Raw genomic sequence first — 18,481 nt, 5'->3', positions numbered from 1 at the left:
GGCCTCTCTACCTTCAAGAGTACCCCCAGGACTGGGATAGTTAGGGTCCCAGTTTCAGGGACAGTTTGAGGCCCCCCTTCCTTACCAAAACGATGTTCAAAGTCTTGAGGATCCAATGCCCAAATTCCCTCAGGATGTAAAGAGAATTCACAGGTGAAAAGATAGAGCCCTGTGCACTGTATAAAATGATCACGTCATGTGTCCATTTCAGCTTGGACCGGGGTTGCACATAGAGATCCGCTCATCTCTACTGCTGAGGCTATGTTCAGGTCACATGATGCTTTTTGAGGATTTTTTTTCCAAAATTTTCATCGAAAACTGCTTCAAAAACACTTGGACAACTCTTCCTATCTATTTCTTTGGAAAAGCTACGTTGTTGTTCCCATGAGGAGTTTCTTTTTGAGCAATGGTTTTTCCTGAAGTTTTGAAATACACCCGGGGAAAAAAAAGTGATTTTTTTTTTTTTAGTAGATCGTGAATCTGCCCCAAACCCAAGCATTGTTCAATAAGTGGGCTGTAATAAAAATCTTAAATCTTAAAAAAAAAAGGGAAAAAAAGAGGTACTGCTTAAAAAATGAATCAATTTTGAATGTCTCAAAAAACTTATATAAATGATGCAAAACCCAAGACGGTCCTGTAGAAGGAGGCGCTGAGGCGTGAGGCGCCATTTACCTCTCTGTGACAAGTGTATTAATGGTACAAAATGCAAACGATGGATATTTCTGCAAATAAACAATAACTGTAAAGTTTAAATATCATCAACTTTTTAATCCAGATTGTCAAAATGTCAAGATATCTGTTTGCTGTCAGCGAATGAGAAACTTTCTTAAGATTTCTTACAGCTGAGGGTTTGTTACAATTGTAATCCGTGTAGACAATCCTCTTTCACATTACGTTTTTGCCCACGCTCAGTGGTCCCGTCGGGGTTTGCGTCCGAATCCCTCGTAAAACGGGCCGTACATCATTTTCGGGCTTATATGCCTATTAGAGGCCAGGGTCTTCCATCGTCAGTGTGTGTTCATATATTATATATACACCACCGATAGAAGACCCTGGCATATGCCCCTCTAAAAAACCCACAATGGCACACATCGCCTGTCTACCCTCTTCCTAAAGTGGATCCGGCACCAGATCTCACAATACAATCTGCATACATTATTAGTAAGATGTTTTGGACCGGATGAGGCAGCTGTACTTGCTTTGCAAATCCATATCAGAAGGGCCGTATCGTCCTATTCTAACGTTTTCCCGCTTGATATTCTGATTAACCATTTATGAGTCCGTCTAGCGCTGGACTCCTAAAATGGTCATCTTAATATGGGGATTATGCAGTCATTCTGACATGGAATTGCATAGTTAGTACTCAGCTTCATCAGGGCTATTTAATAACGTAAGCAAGATTGTTAACACCTTAGGGGATCAATACATTTCCAAAATAATCAATAACGAATAAGTTTCTAATTGAGCAAAAAGAAAACCATTTATCCAACCCCAGTGCAACAAAAAAAGAGAGTGGAAACCACTCAACTAGTATAGCGAGACCAACCACCAGAGCTATGGACAACAGCAAAAAACCTGTGAGGCAACAATGTTCAAAGTGCAATGTGCAAAAAGGAAGGGATTAAATAGGAGATCCTGTACCTTTCGGGTGCCACCTGGTCCAAACAATGCCCACACCCCGACGCGCGTTTCAGATTGAGAATCCTTCGTCAGGGGGTGGCATATTCTATAATCAAGGAGTTTATATAATGTGTATGCATCCGACATCAGACGCCAGGGCAGTGTGAGGCGCAGACGCAGACAGACAGATCCGGAAGTTCCCGCCCCCGCATCACGTGGCTGAGCACCCGGCGTTGCCAAGGCCACAGAGATGCGAGGAGCGAGGACGACGGGCCGCTGAAGGCGCTTGCGCACAACCATGGCGTACCGATGTGGGCAGCAGGATTCAAATAACAACATAAAAAGCTGGTAATTGTAAGGGGGCAGTAATCTAATCGGATGGGCTAATGGTAACCTGTATTACTATATGGATTATACACATGGGGCATAAAAAAATGAAACATAAACAAGATATAGACAAGGTGCATCAGGAAGTGCAGGATGAACATATACAAATTGATTTAAGATGATAAGAGATATAAACAACTTAAGTTATGTAGCCGTGTAATATTACACAGTAATACAATCTAAAAGACATGTGTTAGTGTGATAAATACATGCACCACATTAGATACACCAATAAAGAGTATATAGAATATACAAAAATAATAAAATATTATAATCAATACCTAACCAGACAAAGAAAATGTAATCTATTCATAAATAATAAATATCTAGTTAATAAGATAGTGATAAAGCATGTGTATCAAGGATTATGTATCAATATTAGCTCAAAAAATAAAGCTCACCCCAACTCTCTTTAGCTACCCAGAGAGGTGAAAAACCGCGCCGCCAATCCTTACTCCGGCCTTGTTTCCATTCACTGACAGCAACATATAGGAATTCTTGTTCATTCTGATTCATATAAATATGGAAGGTTTATGACTTGTGTGTCCTTGATGATCCATGATTCAAAATGGCCGTCCTCCCCTGTGACTAGGCCGATTGGTAGGAATTTAGCGGTGGCCGATAAACCGCACAACATGTCTGGGTTTTATTATTTGCTTTTGGTAAAGTTGTGTGTCTTTAGTGGAGGCCGGGCGCGCTGTACCACATGTAGTCACCATGACTTTTCTTACCTGTGCATTGTAGGGAGAAGAGACGACTGCGCTCACTCTCGTTCTCCACCGAGAATCTGGATCCCTGGGATTTAATATTATTGGTGGCCGCTCGTGTGTGGTATGTTAATTGTTAAAATGTGTTTTCCTTTTCCTGTCGAGCATTGGGGGTGAATGTCTGAAGCGAAAGGAACACAGGGCACATTGGTCTCTGTGGGAGACTGTCTACTATTCATGCCTCAGGAGGGACGGAGGGGAGCGGAGGGACGGAGGGGAGCGGCGAGACCACCGGCTCCAAAAGTGCCACACTCACCGCTTTATACCGCTCACTGAGGTCTCATTGTCTCATCATAGCCTGGTCAAGAAGATCATTATCTATCATCTATCTATCTATTATATATTATCTATCTATTATATATTATCTATTATCTATCTATCATCTATTATCTATAATCTATTATCTGTCTATTATCTTTCTATTATATATCTATTATCTATCTATAATCTATCTATTATCTATTATCTATCTATCTATTATCTATCTATCTATTATCTATCTATTATATATTATCTATCTATCATGTATCTATCTTCTATCTATTATCTATCTTCTATCTATCATCTATTGTCTATCTATTGTCTATTATCTATCTATTTATTATCTATCTCTTACATATCTCTTATCTATATATTATCTATTACCTATTTATCCATCATCCAAATTGATTTTTTTACTTTTTTCTGGACATTTTATCCAAAAATCACAGACAGGCAATATTTTTTTACAGACACATTTTAAACCATAAATCATTATGATTATTGGTGATTCATGTCTACAGACCATAACTGTGATATGACGACATCAGCTGCATCAAAATCAAGCACGCTTTCATTTATTTCTTTATTTTTTCGGACTGTCCTGGAATTTCTGGACAATTGGCAACCTTGCTAATTCGATCATGTCTTTAATCTATCTGTCGTTTTTCTCCTCTCTATCTCTCACACACGCTCCAGTGGCAAATCTAGGGTCTGATGGGCCCCGGTGCAAAATTTGGACCTGTGCCCGCACCTGTAAGTTCATCAGATGTTTGGGCTCTTGTAGCACTCCAAATCCTGTGAAGATAAACATGTTGGCCGGCTCATTCAATAATGTCCGCCATCCTGGGCCTTGTCCAGGTAGAACGTCCCCCACCCTGGGCTCCGTCCAGGTAGAACGTCCCCCACCCTGGGCTCTGTCCAAGTAGAACATCCCCTGTCCTGGGCTGCATCCAGGTAGAACGTCCCCTGTCCTGGGCTGCATCCAGGTAGAACGTCCCCCACCCTGGGCTCCGTCCAGGTAGAACGTCCCCTGCCCTGGGCCGTCCAGGTAGAACATCCCCTGACCTGGGCTCTGTCCAGGTAGAACGTCCCCCGCCCTGGGCTCTGTCCAGGTAGAACGTCCCCCCACCCTGGGCCGTCCAGGTAGAACATCCCCTGACCTGGGCTCTGTCCAGGTAGAATGTCCCCCGCCCTGGGCTCCGTCCAGGTAGAACGTCCCCTGCCCTGGGACGTCCAGGTAGAACATCCCCTGACCTGGGCTCTGTCCAGGTACAACATCCCCCACCCTGGGCTCCGTCCAGGTACAACATCCCCCACCCTGGGCTCCGTCCAGGTAGAACGTCCCCCGCCCTGGGCTCCTTTCAGGTAGAACGTCCCCTGCCCTGGACTCCTTCCAGGTAGAACGTCCCCCACCCTGGGCTCCATCCAGGTAGAACATCCCCCGCACTGGGCCCCTTCCAGGTAAAACGTCCCCCGGCCTGGGCTCCGTCCACAATACATTTCAGCTGAATGTCTGTCTGAGGACAAATCCAGCTGAAATAGGTGCAGGCATTAGCGGACCCCCCACTGGTATGGCCCCCCGGTCAGGGTCGCACCTTCATGATGCCCCTGTATCTCTGTCATTTGTCTAATTTCCATCTCTCTAATTTTATTGTATTCTTCTCCCGCTGTTCTCAGTAGCTAACTGATCTAAGCTCTCATGTGATGCCCAATATTTGTGACTAAAAAACACATTTTCTCCATTTTCGGGGACATATTTTTCCCTTTCGACATCAATGAAGAAGAATCTACCTTGGCTTTATATGATCACCCGCATAGCAGGAACATTCTCTTGAATTTGTCAGATTATTTTTAATGATCGCCCCAATGATCCAACTAGGCCAAATGTACATCAATCATTTCTGACAAATTTGGTCTATTGATTCCCTGGGAAGTGGCGCTCGCTATCTCACTACATGGCGGCACTTGGTGAGCCAGGCTGCAAACGTAATTAGAGAGGAGCGGACAAATAAAGCAGCGGGGCTTCTCCTAATGACCAATCTCAATGTATCTGTGTATGTTGTATAAAACCGAACGCAGATAAGAATTGTTGCCCAACCACCCAGGGCGACCTTAGTGCTCTTTTCGCGCTATGTTTTCTATGTGCCCCCTCGTATAGGAAGTGGGGCAGGGCCGCGGCGATGTCTTACACAGGACTTCTGTTGAGCTGCCTGAATAAAGGTGCTGCTGTGTGGGAGCTTTTTATGTCTTGCGTGCCAAAAATTTATGTATGAATTTGCTGTTCATAAAACTCCTTCATCGCTGCCAGGTTCTTAACGGGCACTAGACATAAAAAATGTAAACATGCAAATATTAACCCGCAGCGTTTTATAAGAGAAGCTCTGATGCCAGGTCCTCTAATCGGTTGTGAAGGTGCCAAGTTATTCTTTAATAAAGAAGACCTGTCATTTGCTATAAATATGATTTGTTTTTTTCTTTACCCGGTGTAAATGCCGCTGTTCTCCTGAATCCAGCGATGTTTTTATTTTGCTCCTGCGCCTCTCCGTTCCGGAGTTATGACCCATTCCTCCCTACATGTAAATCTACTCTTCTTAGCCAAGTAGGCTGTGGGCATCTTCTTAAGAACCGCACCCAGTTGTCTAAAAAAAAAAATTGTATATAGGGAAAAGGAGGTCCTATTTTTCGGGAATGGTGAGAAGAAGGAAGAAAAGAAAGACATCTCCGGAATCGGGAGAATAGCGGCATTTACACCAGGTAAAAAAAATGACATATTTAGGTAGTCAATGTCTCTGCTGTTTGTGATTTCCGGGGATCTAGTTACCTGTTGCCCCCTGCCCTTAGGTTTGTGTCTGGTATTTGGTGGTCTAATCTATGGTGTCTATTTGTCTCCTTTCCCTTGCATACTATTTGGTTTCCTAGTTGTTTCTTACCCTCTGCCCCTCGTGTCTTACAGTTGATGACCAGTTCTCTGGTGGTTTAGAGCTTTCTGCCTCCTTTCGAGAAGCTTGATGCCCCAGCCATTGGAGGATTTTATCACTCCTCCTTATCCATGGTGTCCAGGTTCTAGCGTCTAGTGGTATTATAACCCCCTGCCTCTGTACTTCAGCATGTAGTGACCCACTTCTTGGTCCCTCAGCTTTGGGGGCTTTAGTACCTATGGTGTCCATTGGCTTCTTCAACTTTGTCTTTGGTGTCCAGAGGTTTGATCCCCCATTAGGGGTCTGTATCCTTACTGTCTAATAATATGCATGATCCTATTCCCTTATAAAGCATCTGATCTTATCTCAGATGCCCAATGGCTTCTTGTTCTAAAGGTACCTTCACACGAAATGACTTTACAACGAGAACGACAACGATCTGATCGCTGCAGCGTCGCTATTTACATCGCTGGAGAGATGTCAAACACAGCAGCTCCAGAACGACGCAGGAGCGATCCTGTGATGTAGCGGTGACGCACTTATCGTTCTCACAGGTCGTTAGCTCCATGTTTAACATTGCTGGCATCGTTGCTTTTGCTGTCAAACACGACGATACACGCCGATCTGACGACCAAAGAAAGTTCTGAACTTTAATCAACGACCAGCGATATCACAGCAGGATCCAGATCGCTGCTGGGTGTCAAACACAACGATATCGCTATCCAGGACGCTGCAACGTCACGGATCGTTGTCGTTCTCGTTGTAAAGTCGTTTCGTGTGAAGGTACCTTTAGTCTGTCCCTGGTTTCTAGTGGAACGTTGCCTCCTACCCCTATGAACCACCTTTTGAGAAGATATCCCATAGTGTCCTGTAGTGTATAACACTGGAAACAACACATAGGCGCTGCCATTTCACAGCTTTGATCTTGCTCAAGATTTGCCTTTCACAGGTCGTTTGCTCCACATTAGTCAATGTTTGCAGGACAAGATCTCTTGAAGGCCACTCCTGTTTTGAGGTTTGCTGTTGGGTGTAAGATGCTCCCTCTCACTTTCCACCTTTATAAATTTCGGCTGACATGTCAGATATCAAGTGACAGATTATTTATAGATGTCAGGCCGCATCGTCAGGATGCTAAAGTTAAAGGGACTGTCCAGTTATCTTACAGAAAACACCAAACCGTAGTAAGCATCACCGGTGCCCAACAAAGCTACTCCCAGCGTTTGTTCTTCCGTTACTTGCTCTCCTCTACTAGTAAGAACCACCCAGTGAATCAGACGGTCAAGAAGTAAAAAATAAAGCCACATAAATTATATAAAGAAGCTAATCTGGAGAATAGCCATCGGGCATGCACAGCAGCACAGAGTGAGTAGGAGGATATTGTCCTTGCAGTGACCCAATGGGAGGCGATGGAGGCATCTCAACCCCTAATGGTACAGATGATAGTGGGCAAACGGGGCAAATATTAAATATACTACAGGCTGGAATGGCATTTAGGATCTGGGCACAGGACGTACCCCAATTCTGTGGCTCATTTTGAGTATGTATTTCTAGCACCTAAGCGATAACCCGATAATACCCTCCCGGTTTATGTAACGCTGCTTGATGAAGTCATCCATTACATAGTTGTCACTGATGCTTGGCGATGACATTATTTAGAATTAGCATCGAGTGATGTCATCATTTATAATTTCCTCGTGAGTGATGTCATCGCTTATTCTGAGCTTTATTATCAACTCTGTTATGCCATTAGCTCATTAATTGTTATGTTAATGGGCACATGCACTGATTTATACATAATATGAAGCTCTAAGTCACGCCATGATGAGCTATTTCCACTGATTATTATCTTCAGCTTTCATCATGTAGATGATTACTCCATGCCCCCGGGCATCGTATTATACAATTGTTCCAATAACACGTGTCCGCCATGGAAATATTACACAACACGCTTATTATCTCATACAAAAACGACTCTGAAGGCCCTTACCTGTGCCAATGGCTGCACTATGGCCGTGCTGGTGGCATGTCGTCAGTGGCCAGAGACATAACCTGAACATGTTACAAGACCCCCAATTCTCACGTCTAATTTATAGTACTGTCTCCTCAAATATAACATAGAAATCTTTTGGGACCCCTCTGACTGGCACACAGCTACACAACACTTCATTGTACAATCTTTGGTTAACAAGCACCCAATAAATTCTGGCACCACCAAGCAGCATGGGTTGCCGGCAGGGGTAGGCTATCCATTTTTTAGTCTGGGGGTAATCAGAAAGCACTGGCCCACATTTTGTGGAGACCTATCTTTAGTCGGCTTACCTCTGGCTGCTGCAGTGAAGCAGCAGAGATCGCAGGTTTCAAAAAAAACGGTGACTGGTACATGGGTTCAGGAACAGAACAACTACATAGATACTGGAGCATAATCGAGTTTACTACATCAATACGGGAACAGAACTGAGTTTACTACATATATATGGGAACAGAACAGAGGTTACTACATAGATAAAGGAACAGAACCAAGCTTCCTTCAAAAGATACAGGAACAGAACCAAGCTTACTACATAGATACAGGAACAAAACCAAGCTTCAAAGATATGGGAACAAAACTAAGCTTACTACATCAATATGCTTACTATATAGCTATGGGAACAGAACCGAGCTTAGTACATAGTACATAGGTATGTGAACAGAACAAAACTCATGCAGGATCTCTCTGGCTTCGAGTCTTGGCCATTAGCGGTATGGCACTCCAGATCTCTCGATAGGTCAAGACAGGAGTCCATTTGTTCAAAAATGTTTGCAATATCCATATTAGTAATGACAAGACCCCTGTAATCATAAATTCCGCACCTACTGTCACTATCCTATGGGTCCTATATACTATATACTGTGCCTTGGGTGGGAGTGCATGCAAAAAATTATGAGTGCATCTAACGTTAAATATTCTGGTTCCCCATAGATAACATCCTTTATTTTTGCAGGACAACCAGGACGGACCATCCAGCGAAGGAATTTTTGTTTCAAAAATAGTTGACAGTGGCCCGGCTGCCAAAGAAGGTGGACTTCAGATCCATGACCGGATTATCGAGGTATGTCTGAGCTGTCTGGTTAACTTTCATGTCAAAACTGATGAGAGGTCCCCGACCTCTATGGTAAAGGGAAGGATATAGGATTTTTTTTTCTGCAAAGATGTCCTGGAAGTGAAGTCCATCATGTGTCGGTGCAATGGGAGAACAGGTGACCGTCATGCCCTGAAACTTGTCTTCTATATTTAGTCCTAGGCCCTCATGTCGGGGCTTCATTTTTTTTGTATTTTTGTGGCTATTTATGTTGCAATGTGACTTGTGAGAACTATGATGAGGTTATGTCCACCTTTGACCACCACGAGGCTATGTCTTGCCCGTGCACACTGCTGTATCTGTAAACCTTTGAGTTGTGTGGATCCATAATATGAGCTTGTTGACATCTATATTACCCTACTGTATAAATCTGAAAGTTACAATGTGTATTTTAGTCTGGAGCTGCATTCACAATTCTTCAGGCTTCAGAGCTGAACTCTCCCATCTTTTCCTATTTGCTTGCAGTATAGCAACTGTTCCCACTACGGTATATGAGCACAACAATTAGCAAAGTGCTCGTCCAGCTCAGAGCTATATCAGTCCAAAAATTGCACATGCACGCTCAGCTCAGTCGAGCATGCATGTGTACTTAACGGAGAGAGCAGAGGAGCCAATTAACTCTGATGGCGACCTATCTCCCATGGTTAAACAAAAAAAAAATGGAGCATAGTATTGGATCATTTTCTCCCTGACATCCTCTGACGATTCGGAAGGACCCCCGACACACCAGGTGGTTGACTAATTTGCCAAAATTAGCTGGTCCGATTTTAATCTAAAGTGTTCTGAAACTTTTAGGGATAGATTTGTTGGCAAACCTCTTGATTAAAGCGAAAAAAATCGAACTGACCCAAGTCCGGTCCTCAATGGCAGCCGGACAAGGACTGTGTTCACGTCTATGCCGGCAATCTTCTGGATCGTCATCTTGGGCGCCTGTGCTGCTTATTAGACCCTACGACGTTGCGTCTAGTTATTAGTTTCACATGATGTCATGACGAGCGTCGTTTTCTGATACCTTGACGTCTCGGTGGCCAAGTAAATGGTCGAGGCAGAGGATTGCCGGTGTCAAAGTGAACACCGCCCTGGTCTTGCTGAACTGTACGCCGCCACAGGGGATCTTTTTGCTCACTGATAGTTTTCAATAGAATCCAGCAGAATTATGAATGCAGCTCTGGAGTATAGTAAGATAAGTAATGCACCATATCTATATATAACCGGTGAAACGGTGTTCAAAGCTGAACTTTAAAGATGACTTCTCCCTGCACATATGAGTGGTATGACATGATTTCATTTTTCGCGGTAGTCTTCAAGGGGTCGTCGTTAACTGATATAGCGAAGCCGCTATGGAACAGGAGAATAGACGACTAATTATGGCGGCGTTTAAAGTTAAATGGGATTAGAGTGTTTGTTAATGATAGATTCCCTTTAATCTTTCCTAAAGAAGGAGCAGATTTTTTATTTTTTTTATCAGGCGACAAGCTTTCATAAGACCCGGTGATAGATTGCAATAATTGCTCAAGAGCTTCTTTTCGCCGCCTCTGAATGAAATCTGAGATTTAATAAGATAAAACATGAAGTTTTAGAATCGTTCAGCGCCGACGCGTTCCTGTGATCTTCTAGCTGCTCCAGGTACATCAATTTGTTACAGTGCACGTCCCTAATCTGTGCTTGGCTCGCAGCCGTTCTTGAGGCCGCGCTATGACAGTTTTTGGGTTTGATGAGCCAATTTTCCAGAGTTTTTTTTTTTGTTCTCCCCCTAAAGATGTTGCTTTTAAAACAAACTATGTGCCTGGAGCATCTTTTTTTTTTTTTTCGGCTTTAAGCTACAGATGGGAGGAAAGGGGTGAAGCAAGGATAAAAAAAAAATATCCTGTTTCGGTAAAGTAGGAACTTTCATGAAGAATTCTCCAAATTTTCAAAATGGTTTTGATGAGCTTTCTGAGATATTAAAGTATTCCCTTCTTACACATTCATGACATACCCATAAGTAGGTGTGGGTTCCCAGCGCCTGGGGCAAGGCAAGTATTGCTCCCCATAGCCTAGTAGTAACAAACCTTGAACTCCCCCCTTAAAACAAATAATGCCCTGAGTGCCTCCTTTAGAAAATATGAATGCCCACTTAAAGAGAAATTATACTCCATGAGTGCCCCCTCCAAAAATAAGGATGCCACCCCTACACCCCTGCAAAAACCTAAACTTTATAGTCGCCCAATCCCAGTCTTTTTCTCTTCTGGACCCAAAGTTGGTCAGCACAGACAGTACAATGCGGATGTCTTGAAGGCCTTCAACCTGAGGTCTACATGTTGGAGAGTGGTGGGGCCTATTGCTCTCTGCCATACCACATAATCCAACGGTATTTGCGTCGTGATGACACACGGACAAAAATCCAGGGCAAGTGAACTGCTAAGGATCTTCAGCTCTCGTGATGCCACTACTACTTTTCTTTCAACTTTCTTTTGAAATTTTGCTTCCCGGAAACTGCCCCTGTGGCCTCCCACTCTTTACTAATTTATCACGTTAATGTCTGATTGGTACAAATCCTATAGGTAAGACCTGAATCTATCTCCAAAGTAGGGGTCGTAAGTGGGACCCCAATCCGTCAGAAAATTCTGAAATGCCCCATTAGCATTTCTGGCCTTATATTGATGTTTGATTGGATTGGATCTCCACCCTCGTGGACCCCTGAGAATCCCATAGGGAAGATGTTGCTTCTCCGCTTATGACTGCCACATCCTCCTCATCATTTACGTCACCACAATGACTAGTCTGTAGGAGCAACAATGCCAAGCAATGCACTGCACCCCATGCCGAGGTCCTTGTTTCATTCCTCTCCGTTAACTTCTATGAAGATTCTATGAAGATCCAAAAATAGCTAAGAATGAAATCATGCCCAGCCAGCTACCCCTCCATAAGTTTTAATTTTCCCCAAAAAAAACAAATTAGCCCTCTTGCCAACTTTTTGGTAGTTGATAGCCGGAAGAAAAAGTGAGCTCGAGAGTGGTTCTGAAAAATGTTTGGATCGACCATGTCTGTATATAAACCATGCCTGCCCCACGCCGCTCTCTTCCCATTCTCTACTTTCACAAGCCTTGGTACATGCCTATGTGAGAAACTAGGGCACAAGAAACCTTTTGGAAACTACTGATTTCTAAACATTTTCAGTGGGACATTGGATATTTGCCAACCCTTCTAGGAGTCCCGAGAGGTCTTACCTTTTTCCAGGAGCCTCCCGGATGTTACCCGGAAAGTTGACATGTATGTTTTTAAAGGAAAATTTGCAACAACCTAGCCATTTTGTGGTCTGTTTCATGGGACAGTCAAGCAAAAAACATGACTATTGGCAAGAGTCAGGCCACAGAAAGACAGGCAACAATGGCCTAATAGTGTTGTCTTATTTAGGTTGAGTGGAAAAGAGATTTTGGTCAGTCCTGGCAAATTTGGGCCCGAAAAGTGAATGGGGTTTCCACAAACCCTGACCATAAATCAGCAGCTGTGTCGAGTGGGACAGTGACTGGTCCCATGCCGGAGCAGGAATGAGACTAAAATGTCCGAAAATTTCCAACAGTGTTGGTTTTCCTTTTGGATAACAGAGATACAATGGGGCAGTATGTACAGGGGTAACTGTAGACTGCCCAAAAGCAATTTGTCTAATATTGGTAAATGCACATTCGTGGCGTAATAAGATCTCGGCACGGACTAAACCTTTTTCCATATAGGTTTCTGAAAATAAATGCAACAATAAAATGGAAACCTATCCTCCCCTTACGATACATATCTATCCCTCCTAAAACTTGCGTTACTGAGACATGAAACTCGCAGCGTCCTGACCCCTTTTCAATGTGATTTCAAGAAATTAAGAAACAGCTGTTGAAGATTTCTCTCGTTGGCAGGAGAACAATATGTATCTGCTCATGTTATGTTGATAAAATGGCGCTCGGGATTTAGGGGAGGTAGGAGTATGGAATATTAGCCGAGGTCCAGCATTTAAGCGTAGCCAAGACTTCATAGCTATTTCATGATTCCATTGCAATGTAATATTAATATAACACAGATCACTGGGCCGGCCAGACAAGAGCTGGAGGAAAATGGATCTGCCAGGGATTAATCTGCTCCATGTATATACAAGTGCCCATGAGTAGGAAGATAATCCAGATTAGCCAAATTTAGAGGGTGACTGTGTTATGTTAAGGACAAGCAGCTTGGTTTACAAAGGGTTAAAATGAGCACTGGTCCGGCTGAATTCCCATTTATCACTTTTGTCCAACCAGTTACTTTATGGCTGACTTGGCCACCACTGATGACTTTGCTCTTTGTTATATTTTGTAATTATTCTACTATTCTTGCTGGAAGTGTATGAATACATTTACAATTTGATGGTATAATTCCTAGTGGCCATGTACAATCAGTGTCAACATATGGAGAGGAACATTCAGTTGACCGTGGATTTGTTCATTTATGCAGTCGCCACTAGTGGGCGCTTAGGAGCTGACTGCATACTGATGATACATTGAACTCCTTAGTGAATCTGTATGCAGGGATCTGACGTTGGAGGAGACGCTGTGCAGTAAATGACGGGCTCCGTCTAAGAGAAGCAAGAGCTTGCAGGCTTTCATTAGCTACTGTGGGAACATGGAATGGCACAATGACAATCATTGCACTTCCTGAAGACAATTGTTACAATACGACTTGGCTTTGATGTGGTGGACGTCACATCTTTGCAATCTGGGTTTGATGAGCGGCTCCGTGTTTCAAATTGGAGAACTTCTGTTTGTGATTTCAGGCCGGCTTTAGAGCGTCACTTCTTACCGTATCGCTGTTTGTGCTTTGTTATGTCCTCTCCATGGAGATCGCTGGTTCACGTAATAGATGGGGGCTGTAATAAGTTCCTCCATGGAGTTAATATTCTGTATAAGGGGCTCTAAATGTAGTCAGATGACTGTCATACCTTCTTACCCAATAGATCTAGATCTTCCTGCTTATGTGGCTAAAGTTGCCATGTGGTTGCTAAGTTTTTAATCCATTTCCTCTTTAACTACAAATATTTAAATGTTGGGGGTTATAGTAGGGGAGCATTGGCGTAACGGAAGGGTAGGGCACCGCTATGGGATCCTTAGAGAGGCTAGCCCCAACCCACAATCTTCCAAGCAGAATTCGGGATGACATGACCCTTATAATAAAATGAATGTTCATAAGTACAGGACAATATTAGGGTTCCCTTCCACATTAAAAATGTTGGTAGCCCAAGCCACTGGAGATAAGGGTGGTATTGCTAATATGGGATCCATTGAGGAATTTACCATGACCCTCTTCTAAGCAAAATTAGGGATGACTTGACCCTTTCCATGGATTGGAGACTCATAGGCACAGTACAATATTAGGGTTCCCTTCCAAAGTGTGCATGCTAACATCAAGGATGTACATACTCGATAGGCAGCCCATGCCCTTGGAGAGAGGGGTGGTATTGCAGCTATGGGATCCATTGAGCGAATTGCCCTAGCTGACCTACTTCAAAGATGAATTTGGGACGATGTCCCTTACTATGGCAGAAGCATTCTCTTCCAAGGTGGTATGTATGCCTTTTGATGTTGGCATAGAGATGCAGCCCATGCCCCTGGAAAGAGAGGGTGGCATTGCTGCTTAGGGATCCATAGAGGGGTATCTGTAACCGATCTGATTCCAAGCAGATAACGTCAACCTAACATGTAATGAAGGCTAAAAGGCACAAGACAAATTTCGAGTGCTCGGCCAAAGTGTGAATGTCAACATCAAGGAGGTACGTACTCGAGAGCCAGTCCATGCCCTGGAAAGAGGGGGCCTAATCCAAATTGGTCTTGTCTTAATGTGCAATGAGAATCTGGATGGGAATGTGTTCTTCAATGGAATGGGGCACCTCCAGTCTCAGGGTATTAGGTCTTGTAATCGGATGGTCTCCACAAATCAAAAGTCCTGAACCACTTAGTAATCTATAAGGGCATGCTGGGATTTGTAATTTCAAAACTATTGTAGTAGACCAAGGAGTTCACCAAGGAGTTTCACCTCTGCCAACTCAAAGGCAGCCATTTTGAACAAAACTTTTTGCATGATCTCAAAAGAAAAAGTCAGACTTAAAGAAATCTGAGAAAGTCAGCTTGGAATCCAAATTCTGAAAGCATTGCCTTCCACATCTACCAGTCTGCAGATCTCTCTGCTCCCATTTTATATCATGGGGATCAGAAGTGCCCCTTCCTGTGCTTTTACATTTAGCTTTTGAAGAGTATTACTGTCTTGCTTTAAATTTGGAGCTGTAATAAATGTTTTCATGTCAATCGCAAAAAAAAAATAAAAAATTGGTCAAATCTGGGCCTGGATGATTTAGCTTTTTGAGTCTCAAGACAAACATGTGGTATTTGTATGTTCACAGCTTCACAGTAAATGAATTATACTGATGTTTACTTGCAGATGTTCTGGCTATGAATGTTTCGTTCCAGGAAGCACCTTTTCAATGCTGCCTTGTGTTACCGGGCTCGATGTGAACAGTGCTAAGTTTATTGGGGGACCGTCAAGATGGCTTCATTGGACTTATTTCACGAAAATCCAAAAACTTTCAGAACGTCAAAATTCGATGCACCAACTTTATTACCTAAATTTTTACTGCACTCCCCCTTCCCCCCAAAAAAACGAGCCTGAATTTGTTCACCATTTTTTCCCAGTGTCATCCCCTTTTCTGTAGGCTCCCAAGAAGACAAACCTATGGATGGTTTCCTTGAAGGCCATTTTGATTTTAAGACGTTTTGACTTCATTATGTAAGTCTTTTTAGTGGTGGGTGGCGGTAACTTGAGCCACTTTGGGCCATAGAGGTTGAGTAGGCCCACACAGGTGAAAGAACATTAGGCCATTTTCTGTAGGCTTCAAATGGGGCTGTCGTCTGCTCTAAACCTTTGTACCCCATTATAGTGGAGGATTCAATGGGGGCCCAGTCTGACCCTAGCCCGTTTTTATGTAGAGGACATCTAGTGATGTTTCGAAGCCAAATGGTCCCATCATTGTTTCATAATGAAGTCCAAACATTTAGTGATATGCTCTTATTGTTTTTTTTATTGGTCATGATGAAAGCAATTTTTCATCTCAGACATATACATTTGTGAGAGTAAGATTTATGTAGGAATAAGGCAGCTGTTGTACACATTTCAATCTCGTGAAAAGTGCACGATGCCAAATCTGCCCAGTTGAAAACACTTGAGGAATCCAGATGTCTCATTTCTTAGGGAAACGGTGCAGTGAAGCACATCGAGCAGCGTACTTGTCAGACTGGAATACCTATCAGCAATCCCACCGAGGAAGACTTTTTTTTTTTCCCCAACCTCATGACAGTATGCTACCGACCAAGATGTCAGCATGTGATTAACACAAGTTTCTTTACACAAGGCTTGTAGAGTTTCCACCTCCATAGATTCATCCCCTGATCAAGGACTTGTCAAAGTTGCATTGCATTCATGATTAGTAATGCCTTGAGCAGCTCAGATCAGTGAGGGTGATAACATTAGCTTTTTATAGAATTTCTTTGCCCCCATTATTTTCCATCAATCACCTTCAGTTCTGGTAAATACAAAGCAAGTTACTTCAAAGATTGATAAATTCATTAGCAAATGACCTTTACTCTGAGCAACTGCTGTTTACGGGAATGTGTCAGACATAGAAACTACTGTTTTATGCAACTGCATGTTCTAAGAATTCCAAAACATCCATGAGTTTATGGTGATGCAACAGCAATCTGAATGGTTCAGTTCACACTGAAGTAGGGTGCCACATTCTTGTGTGTTTCATCTTCTTTATCTGTTGAGTCCTTACAGCAAAAAATAAACCCTCTCCAAAGAGCCACCTTTTCCGGATGATCACAACTTTCTTTGACCATTCCTCTAAAGTCCATCTTTTAATGAGTTCTGATCTCAAAGATGTCTAGAAGAGGTTTCACTTTATTCATCCTTGGGTTCTCAAATTATAGTCTCAGAGTAATGCTGACGATTTGGATTCAAATCTATGATTGATTGTTTTCCATATCTTCTGTTTTTTGTCTTCTCATTGGCACCTGGATCATTTCTGTATCCAGCCATCGTGTTTTTGGTCATTCTCTGTTCTCGTCAACTCTTTCGAGCTAATTGTCTTCTCCGGTGACTTTTTGTGTTTGGAAATGTTCTAAACCAAATTGTCCAGTTTTTTTTTTTTTATTTGATTATTTTTTTTTCTGTCTTTTGTTTTAGTCTTCTCATTGGCATATTGATGATTTTTCTATCCATCCATCTTGGCTCATAAGATTTAAAAAGAAAAGACAAGTACTAAGATTAATTATATTCTTCAATAATTCTTTGTGAGTCTTGAGTCTTCTTGGATCTACGTATAAGGTGCCCAAAGTTTGATACAAATTTGAAATAGTTGTCTTATTAATATTTCTTCCTTTCTTCTGTTTCAGTTTTCTCATTAGCACTTTGATGATTTTTGTACCCATCCATCTTCGTTTTGATCATTGTCTTTTCTCTTTAAATCTTATGAATCCCTTGAACTTTATGATCTACGTATTCATGTTTAATGATATTTTCTGAAATAAAAATTGTTGAAACTAAATCTTATGAATCAATTGTCTTCTTCAATGATTCTTTGAGAGTTTTCAGTCTTCTTGGGTCTTCTCATAAGGTGTCTAAGATAAAGCTGTTTGGTAGTCTCATAAGAGACCGCTATCTACAAGCCTGCAGAGGTAATGGAAGAAATTTTGAGCTGGGAATTGGATCCTTGGCTATCAATTGCATTCGGAAAGGACTTGTATATGAAAATGGAAGTTTAGGCTTCATCTTTCCAAAACTCAACCATTTTTTATCTCTTGATATAAACAGTATCTTTAGGCAATCACTTTGATAAGACCATCTGTAATCCATAGGCTTTTCCTGGAGTTGGGTTGAATGAAGCTGAGTTCAGTGTATGTGGAAGAAAACTTTGTCGTTGATTATGTTCATCACTCAGTTGACTTTTTCCATCCATGGAGGATCATAGATAATCGTTATTATAGACGTTGGACATTCCTGCTCTTGACCAGTCCTAGAAGATTGAAAGTGATAATTGGATATGTTCCTAATGGATAGGACAAAGAGGAATTAGTTTCATAATTTCAGGATGATCCTTTTCTGAAATTGTAGGGTCGTCAGATTGGACATCACTCACAACGTTTTAAAAAATGTTTGACAACAGAGAAATAGGTTTTAGGGTAAATGTTTTTGCCGTTTCCGAATCTTCTAACGCTGTCTGATGCTGTAAGTTCACGTTCCCATTCTCTGTAATGATGGGGTTGACAATGATGTGGACAGAATGGTGTGACAGTGGCGGGTGTGAATGCTGATCGGTATGAGGTCCTGCACACAACGCCTCTTTTTAAAGACGTTTGTC

General features: G+C 42.4%; 1 protein-coding gene across 3 annotated transcripts in view; it reads left to right on the top strand.

Moving 5' to 3' along the window:
- The window catches only part of PDZRN3 (PDZ domain containing ring finger 3), a 217,654-nt gene that overhangs the window by 23,607 nt on the left and 175,566 nt on the right, over positions 1-18,481 (top strand). For 2 of the 3 annotated variants that reach the window (XM_077276246.1, XM_077276245.1), the window contains exons 2-3: positions 2,752-2,838; positions 8,935-9,042. In XM_077276246.1, coding sequence (XP_077132361.1) covers positions 2,752-2,838; positions 8,935-9,042 — 195 coding nt within the window. The remainder of the gene's footprint in view (positions 1-2,751; positions 2,839-8,934; positions 9,043-18,481) is intronic. The other variant, XM_077276247.1, reaches the window with a different exon arrangement.

The sequence above is a fragment of the Ranitomeya variabilis genome, chromosome 8, assembly GCF_051348905.1.
Source record: "Ranitomeya variabilis isolate aRanVar5 chromosome 8, aRanVar5.hap1, whole genome shotgun sequence".
Taxonomy (NCBI): Eukaryota; Metazoa; Chordata; class Amphibia; order Anura; family Dendrobatidae; genus Ranitomeya; species Ranitomeya variabilis.
Note: the sequence above shows the minus strand (reverse complement) of the source record. Positions and strands in the feature narration are given on the sequence as shown.